Source organism: Euleptes europaea, chromosome 15 (genome assembly GCF_029931775.1).
Source record: "Euleptes europaea isolate rEulEur1 chromosome 15, rEulEur1.hap1, whole genome shotgun sequence".
In the NCBI taxonomy this organism is placed as follows: domain Eukaryota; kingdom Metazoa; phylum Chordata; class Lepidosauria; order Squamata; family Sphaerodactylidae; genus Euleptes; species Euleptes europaea.
The window spans coordinates 52752085-52766392 of record NC_079326.1 but is presented as its reverse complement, the minus strand read 5'-3'; the positions used below and the strand labels follow the sequence as shown (position 1 = coordinate 52766392).

The window sequence follows — 14308 nt, the reverse complement described above, 5'->3', positions numbered from 1 at the left end:
TTTTGGGGCAGAGCTTGAGTAGGGCGGGGTTTTGGGGAGGGACTTCAGGGCCATAGAGTCCAGTTGCCAAAGCAGCCACTTTCCCCAGGAGAGGAACCGGCTGGAGACCGGTTGTAGTAGCAGGAGATCTCCAGCCACCACCTGGAGGTTGGCAACCCTAGTGGCCAGCCTCCAGGTGGTACCTGGAGATCTCCTGGGATTACAACTGCTCTCCAGGCAACAAAGATCAGTTCTCCTGGAGAAAATGACAGCGTTGGAGGGTGGACTCCTGCTGAAGCCCTTCCCCCAAATCTCCAGGAATTTTCCAACCTGGAGGTGGCAACCCCATTCCCTGGCATTCTCCCATGGAGAAAATGTTCTCTACAAAGAGGGTCAACTGCCAAGCACTTCTGGCCCAGCCTCCTCCCTGACATCCTGGCTTTCTACATGCAATGCATTTTTGTTTCAATCACGTGACAGCTCCGCCCACCTGAAAGTCTCCCGGCCACGCCTACGCGGGCGTTGACAGGAGAGCCCGCACGCCATTGGTTGGGCGGCTCCACCCCGCCCTCGCCGCCAGCCAGTCGAGCTCCGTCTCTCCCATGAGGCGACCGCATGGGAGGAGCTGATTGGCTGCCCTCATCTCCATCTCCACCACCCCTTTCGAGAAGGGAGGGGAAAAAAAAAACTCCGCTTCGTAACTGCGCTTTGCCGTCATCCGCGCCTCCTCGCCCGGTGCCTTGTGGGGCGTGTAGTTCCCGCTGCGCTCCAAGGCCTCAGAGACCGGGCGGCGGGAAAGGGCCCGAAAACTACATTTCCCGTCTGCCCTGCCCTCTCAATCGCGCGTGCTGTGCGCATGCGCCCCGCGCGCTTCCGGCTCTTGCGAGAGGAGGCTGCCCAGGGGCCGGCCGAGTGGGCAGTCATGGCCTCCGGGTGCCGGGTAGGCCCGTCCATCCTCAACAGCGACTTGGCGGCGCTGGGCGCGGAGTGCTGCCGCATGCTGGACTGCGGGGCCGACTACCTCCACCTGGATGTAATGGACGGGTAACTCCGCTGCGCTGACCACCCCCCCCCCGCCCCAGGGACCGAGCTGTGGGGAAGACCATAGAGGCGGGGAGGGAGCGTCGCGTGCAGGGGTGACTTCCGGTCCACACGGGAATCCGCCGCCGTCCATTGGGCACCGCTCTGCTCCGGTCATCTTTGTGGTGGCAGCCACTCATTTCTCCAGGCAGAGGTGTGAATATTGTTGCCAACCTCCAGGTACTAGCTGGAGATCTCCTGCTATTACAACTGATCTCCAGCTGATAGAGATCAGTTCGCCTGGAGAAAAATGGCCACTTTGGCAATTGGACTCTATGGCATTGAAGTCCCTCCCCTTTCCAAACCCCGCCCTCCTCAGGCCCCGCCCCAAAAACCTCCCACCGGTGGCGAAGAGGGACCCGGCGACCCTAATGGCCCACTGAGAAGTGCTTAACACTCTCCATTTCCAGCATAGCTGGATCAGAACCCAATCCTGCCTTTTATTGATTGCATTATTGCTTTGGGGACTACGAGCTTCCGGGTTTCTAGTGCTTTAAAATGCGGTGGTGGAAATTATCCTCCTGTCCCTGGCAGTTTTGGACTCCCAGGGAAGGATTCCTCTGGCCCTGCTAATGCGCACCCAGCCTGCCGCTTTAAAAATGTGTTTTTAATTGTAGGGAAGTAGTTCACATGGTTTTAGGCAAATGACAGTAGAAAAGAGGCAGAGTCCAGTGGCACCTTAAAGACGTAACAAAATTTCTGGTAGGGGTATAAGCTTTCGTGAGCCCTACTAGGGGTCACTGGGGATGTGTGTGTGTGTGTGGGGGGGAGGTAGTTGTGAATTTCCTGTATTGTGCAGGGGGTTGGACCAGATGACCCTGGTGGTCCCTTCCAACTCTATGATTCAATGAATAGCAGTAGAAAAGAGCCCGAGTCCAGTAGCACTTTAAAGACAAAATTTCTGGTAGGGGATGAGCTTTCATGAGCCACAGCTCACTTCTTCAGATACAGCTAGGTGATGTGAAAGACCTCTGCCTGAGATCCTGGAGAGCTGCTGCCAGTCTGGAAGATAATACTGACGGACCAAGGGCCTGATTCAGTATAAGGCAGCTTCATGCGTTCCAGATCTTAGTCTGACACTGTTACTACTGCAACACACTGGCCGGGTGGAGATAAGCAGATGTTTTCTATGTTGATTGTTGCAGATGTTTTGCAACAAAGACTGCACTAACTACATTTGTATCAGTTGTTAACATGCTGTACTCTGTGACAACAGGAGCCTGTTGCATAACCTTTGCCGGAGCAGCGTGTATTTCATCAGATGTAAAACTGCTGCTCCTGTTGAAGCTTGGAGAAGAGGCTAGAATTCTGTAATGTAGGCTCCTTATCCCATTGAAGCTGTTGGGGCAGCCTGTATTCCAGCTTGCAACCAAACATGCAATATATTAGTCCCCCTTTTTTACCCATTAGAATTTGGTACTCTTTATTACTGACCTGTGAGTCTTCAGGAAGGCCACAACAGTGTGACAAAAGCAGAGCCAAAAGCCATCCTGAATTCTGAAACTGATCAGCACCAGCGTGGTGTAGTGGTTAGGAGTGGTGTAGTCTAATCTGGAGAACTGGGTTTGATTCCCTGCTCCTCCATGTGAGCGGCGGACTCTAATCTGGTGAAGCAGGTTGATTTCCCCACTCCTCCACATGAAGCCTGCTGGGTGACCTTGGGCTTGTCATGGCTCTCTCCTAGCTGTCTCAGCCTTATCTACCTCACAAGGTGTCTGTTGTGGGGAGAGGAAGGTAGGAAGTTTGTAAGCTGGTTCGGTTCTCCTTAAAAGGTAGAGAAAATCGGCATATAAAAACCAACTCTTCTTCTCTCTCAGTAGTTGGAAAAAAATTACGTGTGTGCTCGTGCCCATGTGCACACACGCATGCTCTTAGCAGGAATCTTAACGTGTATAATTTCCTCTTCCCAAATCGGTAGGCATTTTGTGCCAAACATCACGTTTGGCCATCCGGTGGTAGAGAGCCTTCGGAAGCAGCTGGGGCAGGAACCCTTTTTTGGTAAGCTGTTAACGTTGGATTAAGAATGTATGTGTGAATTTGCCTGCCTAGTTGTAGACACAGAACTAGAATAAATTGTTTGTGGCAGCCAGCCTCTTTTCTTCAAGAGCGAAACTTCTGCCACTATGCACGTGGGAAGAACTGTGTATGTTCCCCTCCCATCGGTCTTCCCATACTATCCAGCCCTCTGGTTAAGGTCAACCTCTCAAGCCCTGCTTTCTGTGCCCCCGCCTTCAGAAGTAACATGGGTGGTGATTAGTGGCAGGGCATTTCTGAAGTGGCACCTCACCTTTGAAATGTCATCCCCCTTGAGGCTCGCCTGGCGATTATTTTAGGTGCCAGGCCAAAAGACATATTTTTACCCAGGCTTTTCATGAGAAGTTCTACCTTATAAGCTTTTAAAAATGGTCTTCTTCCATTTTATGTATAGCTTTTATGTCCAATTGCTTGTTTTTTATATTGTGGCGCTGTTTTAATTGTAAGGCACCTTGAGCAGGACTATGAAGAGGCTGCATAGAAATATCCTAAATAAATAAAAAATTTAACCCCCCCTTCCTTTATGAGCTCTGTTTTAAACTTCTGAGATGGTACAGATGGCATGGAAGAAACTTCAGCACTTTTAAAGGTGATCCCAGGATACAGTTGAACAGTAGCGGTTTCCCATCAAGGAATCAATTAGAATGGCAATGTTGCCCAGGGCAGGCATGGTGCCCACCATTGTGTTTCTTGATGCACTGTTGATTTGTTTTCGTTTTTTCCCCCGATTTCTTTCCCGCCCTCCCTGGTCAAAGCCAGTCTCAGGGCGGGTCACATAATTTAAAATATACATTGATAATATTAAAACTTAAAGCAGTCAAACAGTACATTCCAGTGAAAATCAAGTAAAATCCCAAGATGGTACTCCAGTTTCTATCAACTAACTGAACAGACAGGCAGGCTACTCCTTCAGATGGATCCAACTTATAACCGGGGGGGCGGGGGGTAGGAAGGCCAGCAAGTATATCTGTGGCTGAAAAGCTCTGTTGTACAGGCCCTGCAGAACTTTTTAAGGTCCCACAGGGCCCTGATGTCACCAGGCAGAGCGATCCACCAGGCCGGAGCCAGGGCCTTTTTGGCTCTCGTCGAGGGCACACTATTAGGGCTGGGGACCGCCAGTAGATTGCTATCAGATGATCGTAATGCTTTTCGGGGGGTATACTAGGATTCTTTTATTCTTCCTCAAAGCAAAGAGCCAATCCTGGCTTCTTTGGAGTAGGAGATTCTTCAGAAGACCCCAGGAGGAATCATCTTTGCGTCTGCGGGGAGCGCTCGTCTGAAGCTGGTGTCTCCATCGTAGGAGGATGCTTGGCACCCCCTACTGTTTTGTAGAACCTCTCGTTGTTTTGCGATTGGACTGAGGCCCCCGGAGGCACTCAGGCTTCAGTTTGGAGCCTGGGGTGTTCTATTGCACAGATGCATTCCTGAAGTAGTGACAAAAAGTAAATGTTTGTTTGTTTTTTTCACTCGGCTCTTTCTAGATATGCACATGATGGTTGCCAAGCCAGAACAGTGGGTGAAACCCATGGCTGTGTCAGGTGCAAACCAGTACACCTTTCACATAGAAGCTACGGAAAATCCAGGCGCACTTATCAAAGATATCAGAGAAAACGGAATGAAGGTGAGAGGCGGTTGGAAAGAGTTCTGCATACTCCTGTTGAACAGCTGCTAATCTGGGGTTACTGTTTCTTAAAAGAAGTTATGGGGAGAGGAAGGGAAGGTGATTGTAAGCCAGTTTGAGACTCCGTAAGATAGAGAAAATCAGGGTATAAAAACCAACTCTTCTACTGAACCATCTTCTGCTGCGTTGGTGATTTGCCTGGTCTAAACCCTGTTGTAATTTGGGGCAAACCAATTTGAAGGTCCATGTTCTTTGGTTCACTTCCTCCAGACAGAATTAATGCGTGACAAGGCACAAGTTCTTAATATGCGGTCGTTCATTTGTTCCTTTTCCATAGGTTGGTTTGGCTATCAAACCAGGAACGACAGTAGAATATTTAGCGCCGTGGGCCAACCAGATAGACATGGCTTTAGTTATGACAGTGGAACCTGGCTTTGGGGGACAGAAGTTCATGGAAGATATGATGCCAAAGGTAGGTTTGATGTTTTGATTATTGCAGATAATGTGGGGGGTGTATGTCGGAGGAGTGATTGGTTAGGTAATGAGAATTGCGGTTAAATTTTATTTCAGAATGTGGCTGTACTAAAATGTTGATTTTGCAATTGCACACGTGAAAGGAGAACAGCCACAGTGCTTCTTGCATCATGTACTTTCATTTTGTGCTGCTAACGAGAGCCAGCGTGGTGTAGTGGTTTGGAGTGGTGGACTCTGATCTGGAGAACCGGGTTTGATTCCCCACTCCTCCACGAGCGGCGGAGGCTAATCTTGTGAACTGGGTTGGTTTCCCCACTCCTACACACAAAGCCAGCTGGGTGACCTTGGGCCAGTCACAGCTCTCTCAGTCTCACCTACCTCACAGCATGTGTGTTGTGGGGAGGGGAAGGGAAGGTGATTGTAAGCCGGTTTGATTCTTCCTAAAGTGGTAGAGAAAGTCGGCGTATAAAAACCAACTCTTCTTCTTCTAACTAGGTTAACTGGCTGAGAACGCAGTTCCCTTCCCTGGATATTGAAGTGGATGGCGGAGTTGGGCCGGACACCATTCATAAATGTGCAGAGGTAAAAAGCAGCGTATGTTAAGGTCTCATGTTCGAGGCGTGCCAGTCAGGTTAGTCTGTTGCACCAAACAGAACTGGAACCTTGGGAAATCCTAAGGACTTCTAGACTTTCTGTGGCATGGACTGTGTATTTGTGTATGCTTGCTCATTTCCTCTCTGCTTGTCATTGCCAAAAGGGATTGCGGTTCATGAAATGGAACACTTTTCATCTGGGACGTTTTGATCCACACATACTTTTTCTAAATCTGTTAGTCTTTGAAGTGCTACAAGCCTTGTCCCAGGTCGCCCTCCCGCCCGGGCTCCCGGGCCGTCCCGAGTACCCCAGCCCCAGCCCGCAAGAGGGAGGAGAAGGGCCCAGGAAACCCCCACTCACCGGGGAAAGAGTCAAGAGGGGCGGCAAGCAGAAGCGGGCCCAAGCCTCCTCCACGCGCCCCGGCGAACGGGCCGGAGGCCCCCGCAACCACCGACGGCCCCGCTCGACAGACCATGCCCAGCAAGCAAGGCCCATCGACAGCCGCGGTGTTGCGGGACCAGGGGCCCCGGGAAGGCTCCGGAGACCCCGCCCATCGGCCGGCAGGAGGGAGGACAGCAGGGGCCAGCGGCCCCAGGGCGGCAGGCAAGCCGGCTCGGCTCCCGCCCCAGCGGCCGAGGGAAGGTCGTGGTTGGGATGGGGGAGGGATCAGGCGCAGAGGAAAGGCGCCCGTAGTGAAGACCCGCCCGTAGCTTGACCGACGCGGGGCGGGCGGAAGAGCTCGGGGCAGGCAGAGACGGGGGCCACGCCCGCTGGCGGGATTCCCCGGGGCAGGGGAGGAAAGAGGAAAGAGGGAGGGGTCATTTATAGCCTCGGATGGAGGCGAATAGGGGAGCACAGGTGGTGGCTGGGTATAAAGCAGCATGGGTGGAGGCCAATGAGGATAGCTGGTGAATCACGCTCCCTGCTTCCAGAGAGCTAACAAGCTGGCCAGCTCAGGGGAGGAAGGGTCGTCCTCCTTCTCTGAGTGGTCTGAGGCCGAGGAAACCCTACCTGCAAAGGGTTGGGTTCAGCCAGGCGGTGCATCAACAGGTGAAGTCCCACTCGATGGCGCAGCGGCCCCGGCAGGGACGCGACAAGCTTCCTTTTGTTTCCGTGTTAATGTTGAAACTATAGCTTCATGGCTATTCTGGAGAGAATAGGTACACATCATGACTGGTAGTCATTTTGACTAGCGGCCATGGATAGTCCTCTCCTTCATGAACACATCCACTCCCCTCTTCCTAAAGCCTTCCAAGTTAGCAGCCATCACCACATCCTGGGGCAGGGAGTTCCACAGTTTGTCTCACTCTGTCCTGGTGGGCCAGGTTTTAAACGTTCAAATGCTTAGGGCATCAAGTATTTGAATCTTGGTAAGTCCTTTTCTATATCTGCTTTAAGACAGTTGCGTCGCAGGGCATTTTGAGCAGTCTTAACATACATGCCCTGAAATCCTTATCTTGGCATCTGAAACACTCTTTTTGAAATAACTAAAATGTGAACTTTGTCCATGGAGTTGTTTATGGCATCCTCCGTTAACAGGCATTCTACTGGAAAAGCAGAAATGCATTTCATATTAAAACTGGCAGCATGCAAGCATCCCTGTTTGAGGAAACTTTTTGGATGACTGACGCTCTGTTTTGTTTTCAGGCGGGGGCCAATATGATTGTGTCCGGCAGTGCCATAATGAAGAGCGATGACCCCAGAGCTGTCATTAACCTCCTTAGGAACGTCTGTTGTGAAGCCGCACAGAAGCGTTCCCTTGACCGGTGAAACCGGCTTTCCACCACCGTGACCGAATGCTGCTTTTTTGGCTATCTCTGTGGGTGGGTAACCGTTACTGAATTGCATTGCTACTCAGAGAAGACCCACGGCGCTAAAGAGTCATTCCTCCACTGCAAAGAAAGACTGTTGCAGGACACTAAGTTTGTTCTTGCGGCTAGGGAGAATTCCGTCACTGCCAAAGGCAGATTTTGTAATATGTACTGCAAAACATGGCATGTACCAGCATTTTATGGAAAACTTCAAAGTATTTGTTCCATACGCAACAATTAAATCTTGAGCATTCCTTTTTCTTTCAGAAAAAAACTTCTTAACTGTGTGAAAATAAATGCTTGAAATACGCAGAACATTGGTTGATCTCTAGAAGCTCTGAGGTCTGGTTCTTTTGAAATTTATAAATGTGACGTGAAGAATGGGGGGAGGGGAGTGAAGAAACAACACCCCCCCCCAAGCTGAGAATGGAAACTGGAAAAAATAAATGGGAATAATTTACAAATTTATGGACTCTTTTTGTAAGCCCTACTTTTTAAGACCCAAGTTGATTAATCTTCAGTTTCTTAAACATGAAGGTAGAATAGAATCATAGAGCTGGAAGGGATCACCAAGGACATCTAGTCCATCCCCCTGCACAGTGCAAGGAATTCACAAATACTTCCCCCCACACCCCCAGTGACCCCTACTCCATGCCAAGAAGATGGCAAAAAACAAACAAACCCTCCAGGATCCCTGGCCAATTTGGCCTGGAGGAAAATTGCTTTCTGACCCCAAAGTGGCGATCGGCATTACTGTCAGTAGAAGTTAGTGGCAGGCAGGCATGAGTGGGCACAGCTTGTGTAGTAGTATGTACAGTTGCCTCATAAAAAATTCTGTATTTCAAATCAGCAGCTCTTACGTCGCTTGTTACTCAAGAAACATTACAAGTCTTATCAGCAGGTAATACAAATAAGGCGCCTTTTGTTGGAAAACTGAACCCTTTCCTCTCGCTCAGAGCTAAGTATCGCATGAATGAAAGAGCAGGCCAGGGGCAATCAGCAGCTCGGGGGTTCATTGTGAGAGTGAGCCCACCTATTTTGCAGTGAGGTGCCCTTTCTCCTGCCACGCCCAGATGTTCACAGGATCCCTTTTCCCAACTCCCTGAAAGGGTAGGGGGAGAGATGTCCTCCCTTCCCATTTGCAGAGATCCAAATGAAGCCAGCTGCTCAAGAAGACAAGGTCTGCAGCTTAAATATGAAAAGGATATCACCCAGTTTCTGTCTGAGGGATATGTGTGTGTGGGGGGGGGGGGGGGAGAGAGCAGGCCTGCGTGTTTGGTGGAAAAGACAGTAAGAACTGACACCCCGACACAACTCCCTCCAGCCTTCCCATTAGTAGCTTATTGTCACCTGCGATTTGTCGCCTGTTGAAGGGCCAGTTCACATCCCGGTTGCGGCCGACACCTTTCTTTTGCCCAGCTTCGCTCTTGGTCAGGGTGGCACATGAGAGAGCTCCACTTCTGCCGATGGCCAAGCTGTGCAAGAGATACCGATGGTCGGGGAGCATGGCGAGAAGTCCCCGTTTCCTACCATCCTCTCCTTTGCCCCGCCTGAACAAGGCAAAACTTTAAAAAGGGGGGGGAACCACTCTCAGTTGGGTTGGAGGGTAAGGAAAGAGCTCCACTGCTGAGGATCGGGACCCACTACTTGGGAGGCTGGATGCACAAGTCAGCCAAAGGTCCAAAGGAGACGTAACACAAAGTCTTGCCATGTGCGAACGGCAGAGGATGCTGGAGTGGTGGCCGTCTCCGTTTTGAACGCAGCTGCAGGAATGGGCAAGTCACCTCAAGGGCTTCAGCCTTGGGCAGTGTAAACTAGTTTTAAGAACATAAGAAAGGCCATGCTGGATCAGTCCAAGGACCATTGAGTCCAGCAGCCTGTTCACATAGTGGCCAACCAGGTGCCTCTAGGAAGCCCCCAAACAAGACGACTGCAGCAGCAGCATCCTGCCTGGGGTCCAAAGCACCTAATATAACAGGCATGCTCCTTTGATCCTGGAGAGACTAGGTATGCATCATGACCAGCATCCATTTTGACTAGTAGCCAAGAATACCCATCTCCTCCATGAACATATCCACTCCCCTCTTCAAGCCTTCCAAGTTGGCAGCCATCACTACATCCTGGGGCAGGGAGTTCCACAGTTTAACTATGCGTTGTGTGAAGAGGTGAGGTGAAACACCTACAGAGTGCCTTTCCAATTATTTATAACCCCCCCAAATAATACAATGACTTTAAACTAAAGTTTGTGGAAGAAAAAGGTTACAAAATATTGTCGAAGGCTTTCACGGTCAGAGTTCATTGGTTCTTGTAGGTTATCCGGGCTGTGTAACCGTGGTCTTGGAATTTTCTTTCCTGACGTTTCGCCAGCAGCTGTGGCAGGCATCTTCAGAGTAGTAACACAGTGTTACTACTCTGAAGATGCCTGCCACAGCTGCTGGCGAAACGTCAGGAAAGAAAATTCCAAGACCACGGTTACACAGCCCGGATAACCTACAAGAACCAACAAAAAGGTTACAGTTGTTCCATCAGGCTGTAGGCAGATGAAGCAGGAATAAAGATGGCAAGCAAACCACAAGGTGCTTCCTGTGTGTTATCTTTCAAAACCATTTAAACACACACACAAATGAAGCTGCCTTACGCCGAATGAGACCATCGGCCCATCAGACGAGCAGCGGCTCTCCAGGGTCTTAGGCTGAGGTCTTTCACAGCACTTCCTGCCCGACGCTTTTAACTGGAGATGCCGGGGATTGTACCTGGGACCTTCTGCACGCAAAGCAGAGGCTCTGCCACTGAGCCACGGACCCTCCTCACCTCCTCAGTGGGCACCACTGATCAATCTGAGCAGAGTAAGGCAACAGCAACAGTGGGGGGTGGGGAGGAAACCCACAGATTAATAAATTAGCTTCATGTTTATAGAGCTCTCCCCACTCCCAACTATTGCTGCTCTCTTATGCTACTCAAATTGTGTAAGTGGTTTTGCAAGACCAGGTAAGAAGCGATTGTTGCCTTGTGCTGCAAGACACAGGCCTTTCAGAAAAAACACAGAGAAAAGCTAGCAAACTGACAGATTTTCCATCTCCGATTCCACTGCATGTTATGTGCATACATTGTGCCAACAGTTCACTGATTTCTGGATTTCATCTATGCCACTGGCGCTCCTAACGAGCACCATGCCACACGGGTTCGACTCGTGGTTAGGAACCTCACGCCATCAACCTCAAGTATAAAGAAATAGTTTTTTTTAATTGTAAAACCTTGGCATTGAAAACTGCCGCATCAGACATAGGCAAGATTCAAGTGTAATTCCCTGGACAAAAGTAATTTTTTTTAAAGTTAAAACCAACATTTGCAGTAAACTACAATCTAACATAGGCTGTAGTGCTGAAATGCAACGGAACGTTTCCCCCAACTTCCAGTGTCCTTCCCTTGCATATATGGGGGTGGGGGAGTAGACACTAAAATTGGGCTGCCTACCCAATACAGCTCAGTTCTGGGACACTACACTGCAGAAGAGCAATGATGCTTGCTTAGATGCTTTCAACTGCCTCATAGGAAAGCTGCCCCCTTCGCAGCAGTGGGTAGCCGTTTTGAACTGGCATCGAATGTAGATTGCAATCCTGTGCTACAATTTGTGCGCAATCATCTACTGCATCGCTAGAGGGTGCAAATCACATTCCTAACGCAGGAATTTGGAGTATGCCAATAACTTGGTTTTCTTTATGTATCTGAAATTGCTTTGTTTGTAAAGGTGACTTACTAAATTTTTCACTTCTCTATATTATGTACTGGTGGGTATGGAATAGACACTCATGCTGCTGAGCTGTAACTAAGTACACAGTTTTACGTTTGTACAGCGCTTGGGGGAAAGATTTCAAATAAGTTGTCGCTCCCTCAATAACTTGTAGTTGAAGGTGAGCAATAAATGTATTTTAAATTTAATATATATTTTCAGATAGCAGCTCCAGCAGTATAGGATCTGGATTTCTCAGCTCTTTCCATTGTGAAATAAAGAAAAAATAAATATTTAAATTGCTTTTCAGTTTCCCTAGTGAGAAAACTCAGTAACTAGAGCGCATTTCAAATGTGCAAGGGTTGATCCTTCACCAGGTAAAAAGCTTTCCTTAAAGGGGGACAGGATTCTTATGCCACACAAACCTACAAACACCCCAGGCACTGCGTCAGGTAGCTTTTCAGAGGTCAGTTGAAATTGTTGCTTTGCTAAGTTAAAAAAAAAAAGTATATCTTGCTACACTGTACACGTGCTTGAACATCTGAAAAGAAGACTAGTTTAAGATACTGCAGTACGTGAGGGTTGCAGTTTAAGGATCATCCGTTGTTGATGCGCGGGATGTGAGATTTCCAGATTGGAAGGTTTTTCCTTGGGGTTCAGGATAAAAGAAATAGCCCTTGTGGTCTCATTCCGCCTGTCAAAAATAAAGACAGAACATGTGTGCAGTAAGTATCCGTATTACAAGTCAAAATGGCTACTGATTGCGCGAGCAGGAAAATAATGTTACCTTGCGCATCCCTTCACCCAGACTGGCTTTCTTCATCAGCCGCTTCCTTTCCTGTCACCTCTGCTCTCTCGTGCTGCCGGTTACCAAGGCAATGTGGTCGCCATCTGCCAGCTCGCCAGCAGACCTCTTCTTGTGCAGTTCATGGTGGTTTGGCAAACAGAAGGCAGCGGGGGAGGCACAGTCAGACTCACCGCGGGGGGCCGGGGCCGAACTTTCCCGCTGAACTGGCAGCTGCTCTTGGCGTATTAAAGCTTCCGCTCCTTTTCCCTGGAGTGGAAAAGTTCGACGTTCCCACAAAACGGGCTGAAGGGGACAAAAGAGAGACCCCGACGTTGCTTAATAGGTAGAAAATGGTTATCAATTGCCATTGCTAACAATTAAAAAAGGTCTTCAAATGTCATTGGGCAGAGAACCGCTTTCAATGGGGCTTAACTATAGCACATTGTCTAACAGTCACATTCTTAGCAGTGGAAAAGAGCAAGAGTCCAGTACCACCTCAAAGACTAACAACATTTATGGTAGGGTACGAGCTGTCGTGAGTCACAGCTCACTTCTTCAGCACCTTAAAGACTAACAAAATTTCTGGTAGGGAATGCGCTTTCGTGAGTCAAGGCTCACTTCGTGCTCACATTCTTATCCGGCCCTTTCTCTAAAAGAGGCACACCATTCTTGCTCCCCTCTATTTTATCCTCACAATGACCCTGTGAGGTTGGCCTAAGCAGGCGAGCTTCATGGCAGAGTTGGGATCTGCTCTTGGATCTCTCCAGCCCCAGTTTAACAGCTGCCATCACTGATTGCTAGCTCTGAAACCATTTATTCCAAGTCTGTTATATGGAAAACACTGAGGACAAGCGGACATGGCTGTAGCGCTTCAGTGGTGGAACCAAGTGCGGCCCACGCTTTAGAGCCAAACTAGACGTGACGGTATCCTCGTGGGCTGCCGCCTGTTGAGACTGATTGCGACAAATCGTGATCTTGTGGGTCATAGATTAAACACAGCCACAAAATACAAGACACGTTGTTTTCCTTCACCAAATATATACGTTTACTATATTAAAGGGAGGGTAAACTTGGGATATAAAATAACAACTCCTAACTACAACTCATTTTCTTCTCTTGTTGCCTATTTTGGCTCATAACTTGAGGAGGAAGAATTGAAGCGAAGTACCGTAAATCTTCTCTTAACAAAAACCGGCAGTTTACTCATGCGCCTGAACATCACATGACCAATAGTGTTGATCAGACCAATCAACACTTGCCAAGGGGCTAGCACTGAGACCATGTAAACATAACAAACATTTAACCATTTTTGTAGTCCTGACAGGTATAAAACTTGCAGACTAATTCCCAACACCGCCACCATTTTAAACTCATTTAATGATGCTGAGAGGCCCCGATCCTGATCGGGCCCTGTAGCGAAGCGCCCTTATTTCCCCTCCCTGTCCCTTTTTGAGCTCCAAAATAGCCACTGTGTTTGACCAGCTCCTCTCCAGTGTGGCGTAGTAGTTAAGAGCGGTGTAGTGGTTAAGAGCAGTGGTCTGGAGCGGAGGACTCTGATCTGGAGAACCGGGTTTGATTTCCCCACTCCTCCACATGAGCGGTGGACACTAATCTGGTGAACCGGGTTGCTTTTCCCACTCCTCCACATGACGCCAGCTGGGTGACCTTGGACTAGTCACAGGTCTCTTAGAGCTCTCTCAGCCCACCTACCTCACAGGGTGTCTGTTGTGGGGAAGGGAAGGTGATTGTCAGCCGATTTGATTCTTCCTTAAGGTGTAGAGAAAGTCGGCATATAAAAACCAACTCTTCTTCCTTCCTTAAACTGTAATCACTAACGCTTAACAGTAAACATTCACTTTAATGTGATAAGCATATACTTACAATCCCACACTGTGGAGCTCAAACTAAGACAAGAAGTTAAACAAAGAGATTTATTTTGCTAATGCAGCTGTCCACATAAACCCCACCATCACAAAATACATTTCCATCCTTACTTCTTGGTTTCTTTCTAATGACTGTAGCACACTTGAGCAAAGAGAACTGTCGGATTCTGAAGTATCTGCAGTATTTTCCCCAAAGTGGTATGCGAGATCAGAGTTGTCGTGTTTCAGCGCTGTCTCGTATCCCTCCAAATTTCTGCTGAATGTTCTAGAATGAAACAAAATAGACAGCTCTTGTTTCTTCCAAACCAGATGGGA

The 14308-nt window shown here is 48.9% G+C and overlaps 2 protein-coding genes across 3 annotated transcripts in view; one reads left to right on the top strand and one right to left on the bottom strand.

The window, feature by feature from the left end:
• The first annotated feature begins 899 nt into the window (after positions 1–899).
• On the top strand, positions 900–7580 carry RPE (ribulose-5-phosphate-3-epimerase). Of its 2 annotated transcripts, none has more exons than XM_056861556.1 (6): positions 900–1023; positions 2978–3057; positions 4575–4714; positions 5052–5186; positions 5684–5770; positions 7430–7580. In XM_056861556.1, the coding sequence occupies exons 1-6, from the start codon at positions 902–904 to the stop codon at positions 7550–7552; spliced, it is 687 nt and encodes a 228-aa protein (XP_056717534.1). In that variant the 5' UTR covers positions 900–901; the 3' UTR covers positions 7553–7580. The 2 variants fall into 2 exon arrangements, with proteins under 2 accessions (XP_056717534.1, XP_056717535.1); XM_056861557.1 differs by having other exon boundaries at positions 929–1012.
• An 83-nt stretch (positions 7581–7663) lies between these two features.
• The window catches only part of KANSL1L (KAT8 regulatory NSL complex subunit 1 like), a 34412-nt gene continuing 27767 nt past the window's right edge, over positions 7664–14308 (bottom strand). Inside the window, exons 13-16 of the mRNA XM_056861225.1 lie at positions 14105–14258; positions 12169–12413; positions 8944–9143; positions 7664–7764 (exon numbers count right to left, since the gene is read on the bottom strand). Of these exons, the coding sequence (XP_056717203.1) occupies positions 7664–7764; positions 8944–9143; positions 12169–12413; positions 14105–14258 (700 nt within the window). The remainder of the gene's footprint in view (positions 7765–8943; positions 9144–12168; positions 12414–14104; positions 14259–14308) is intronic.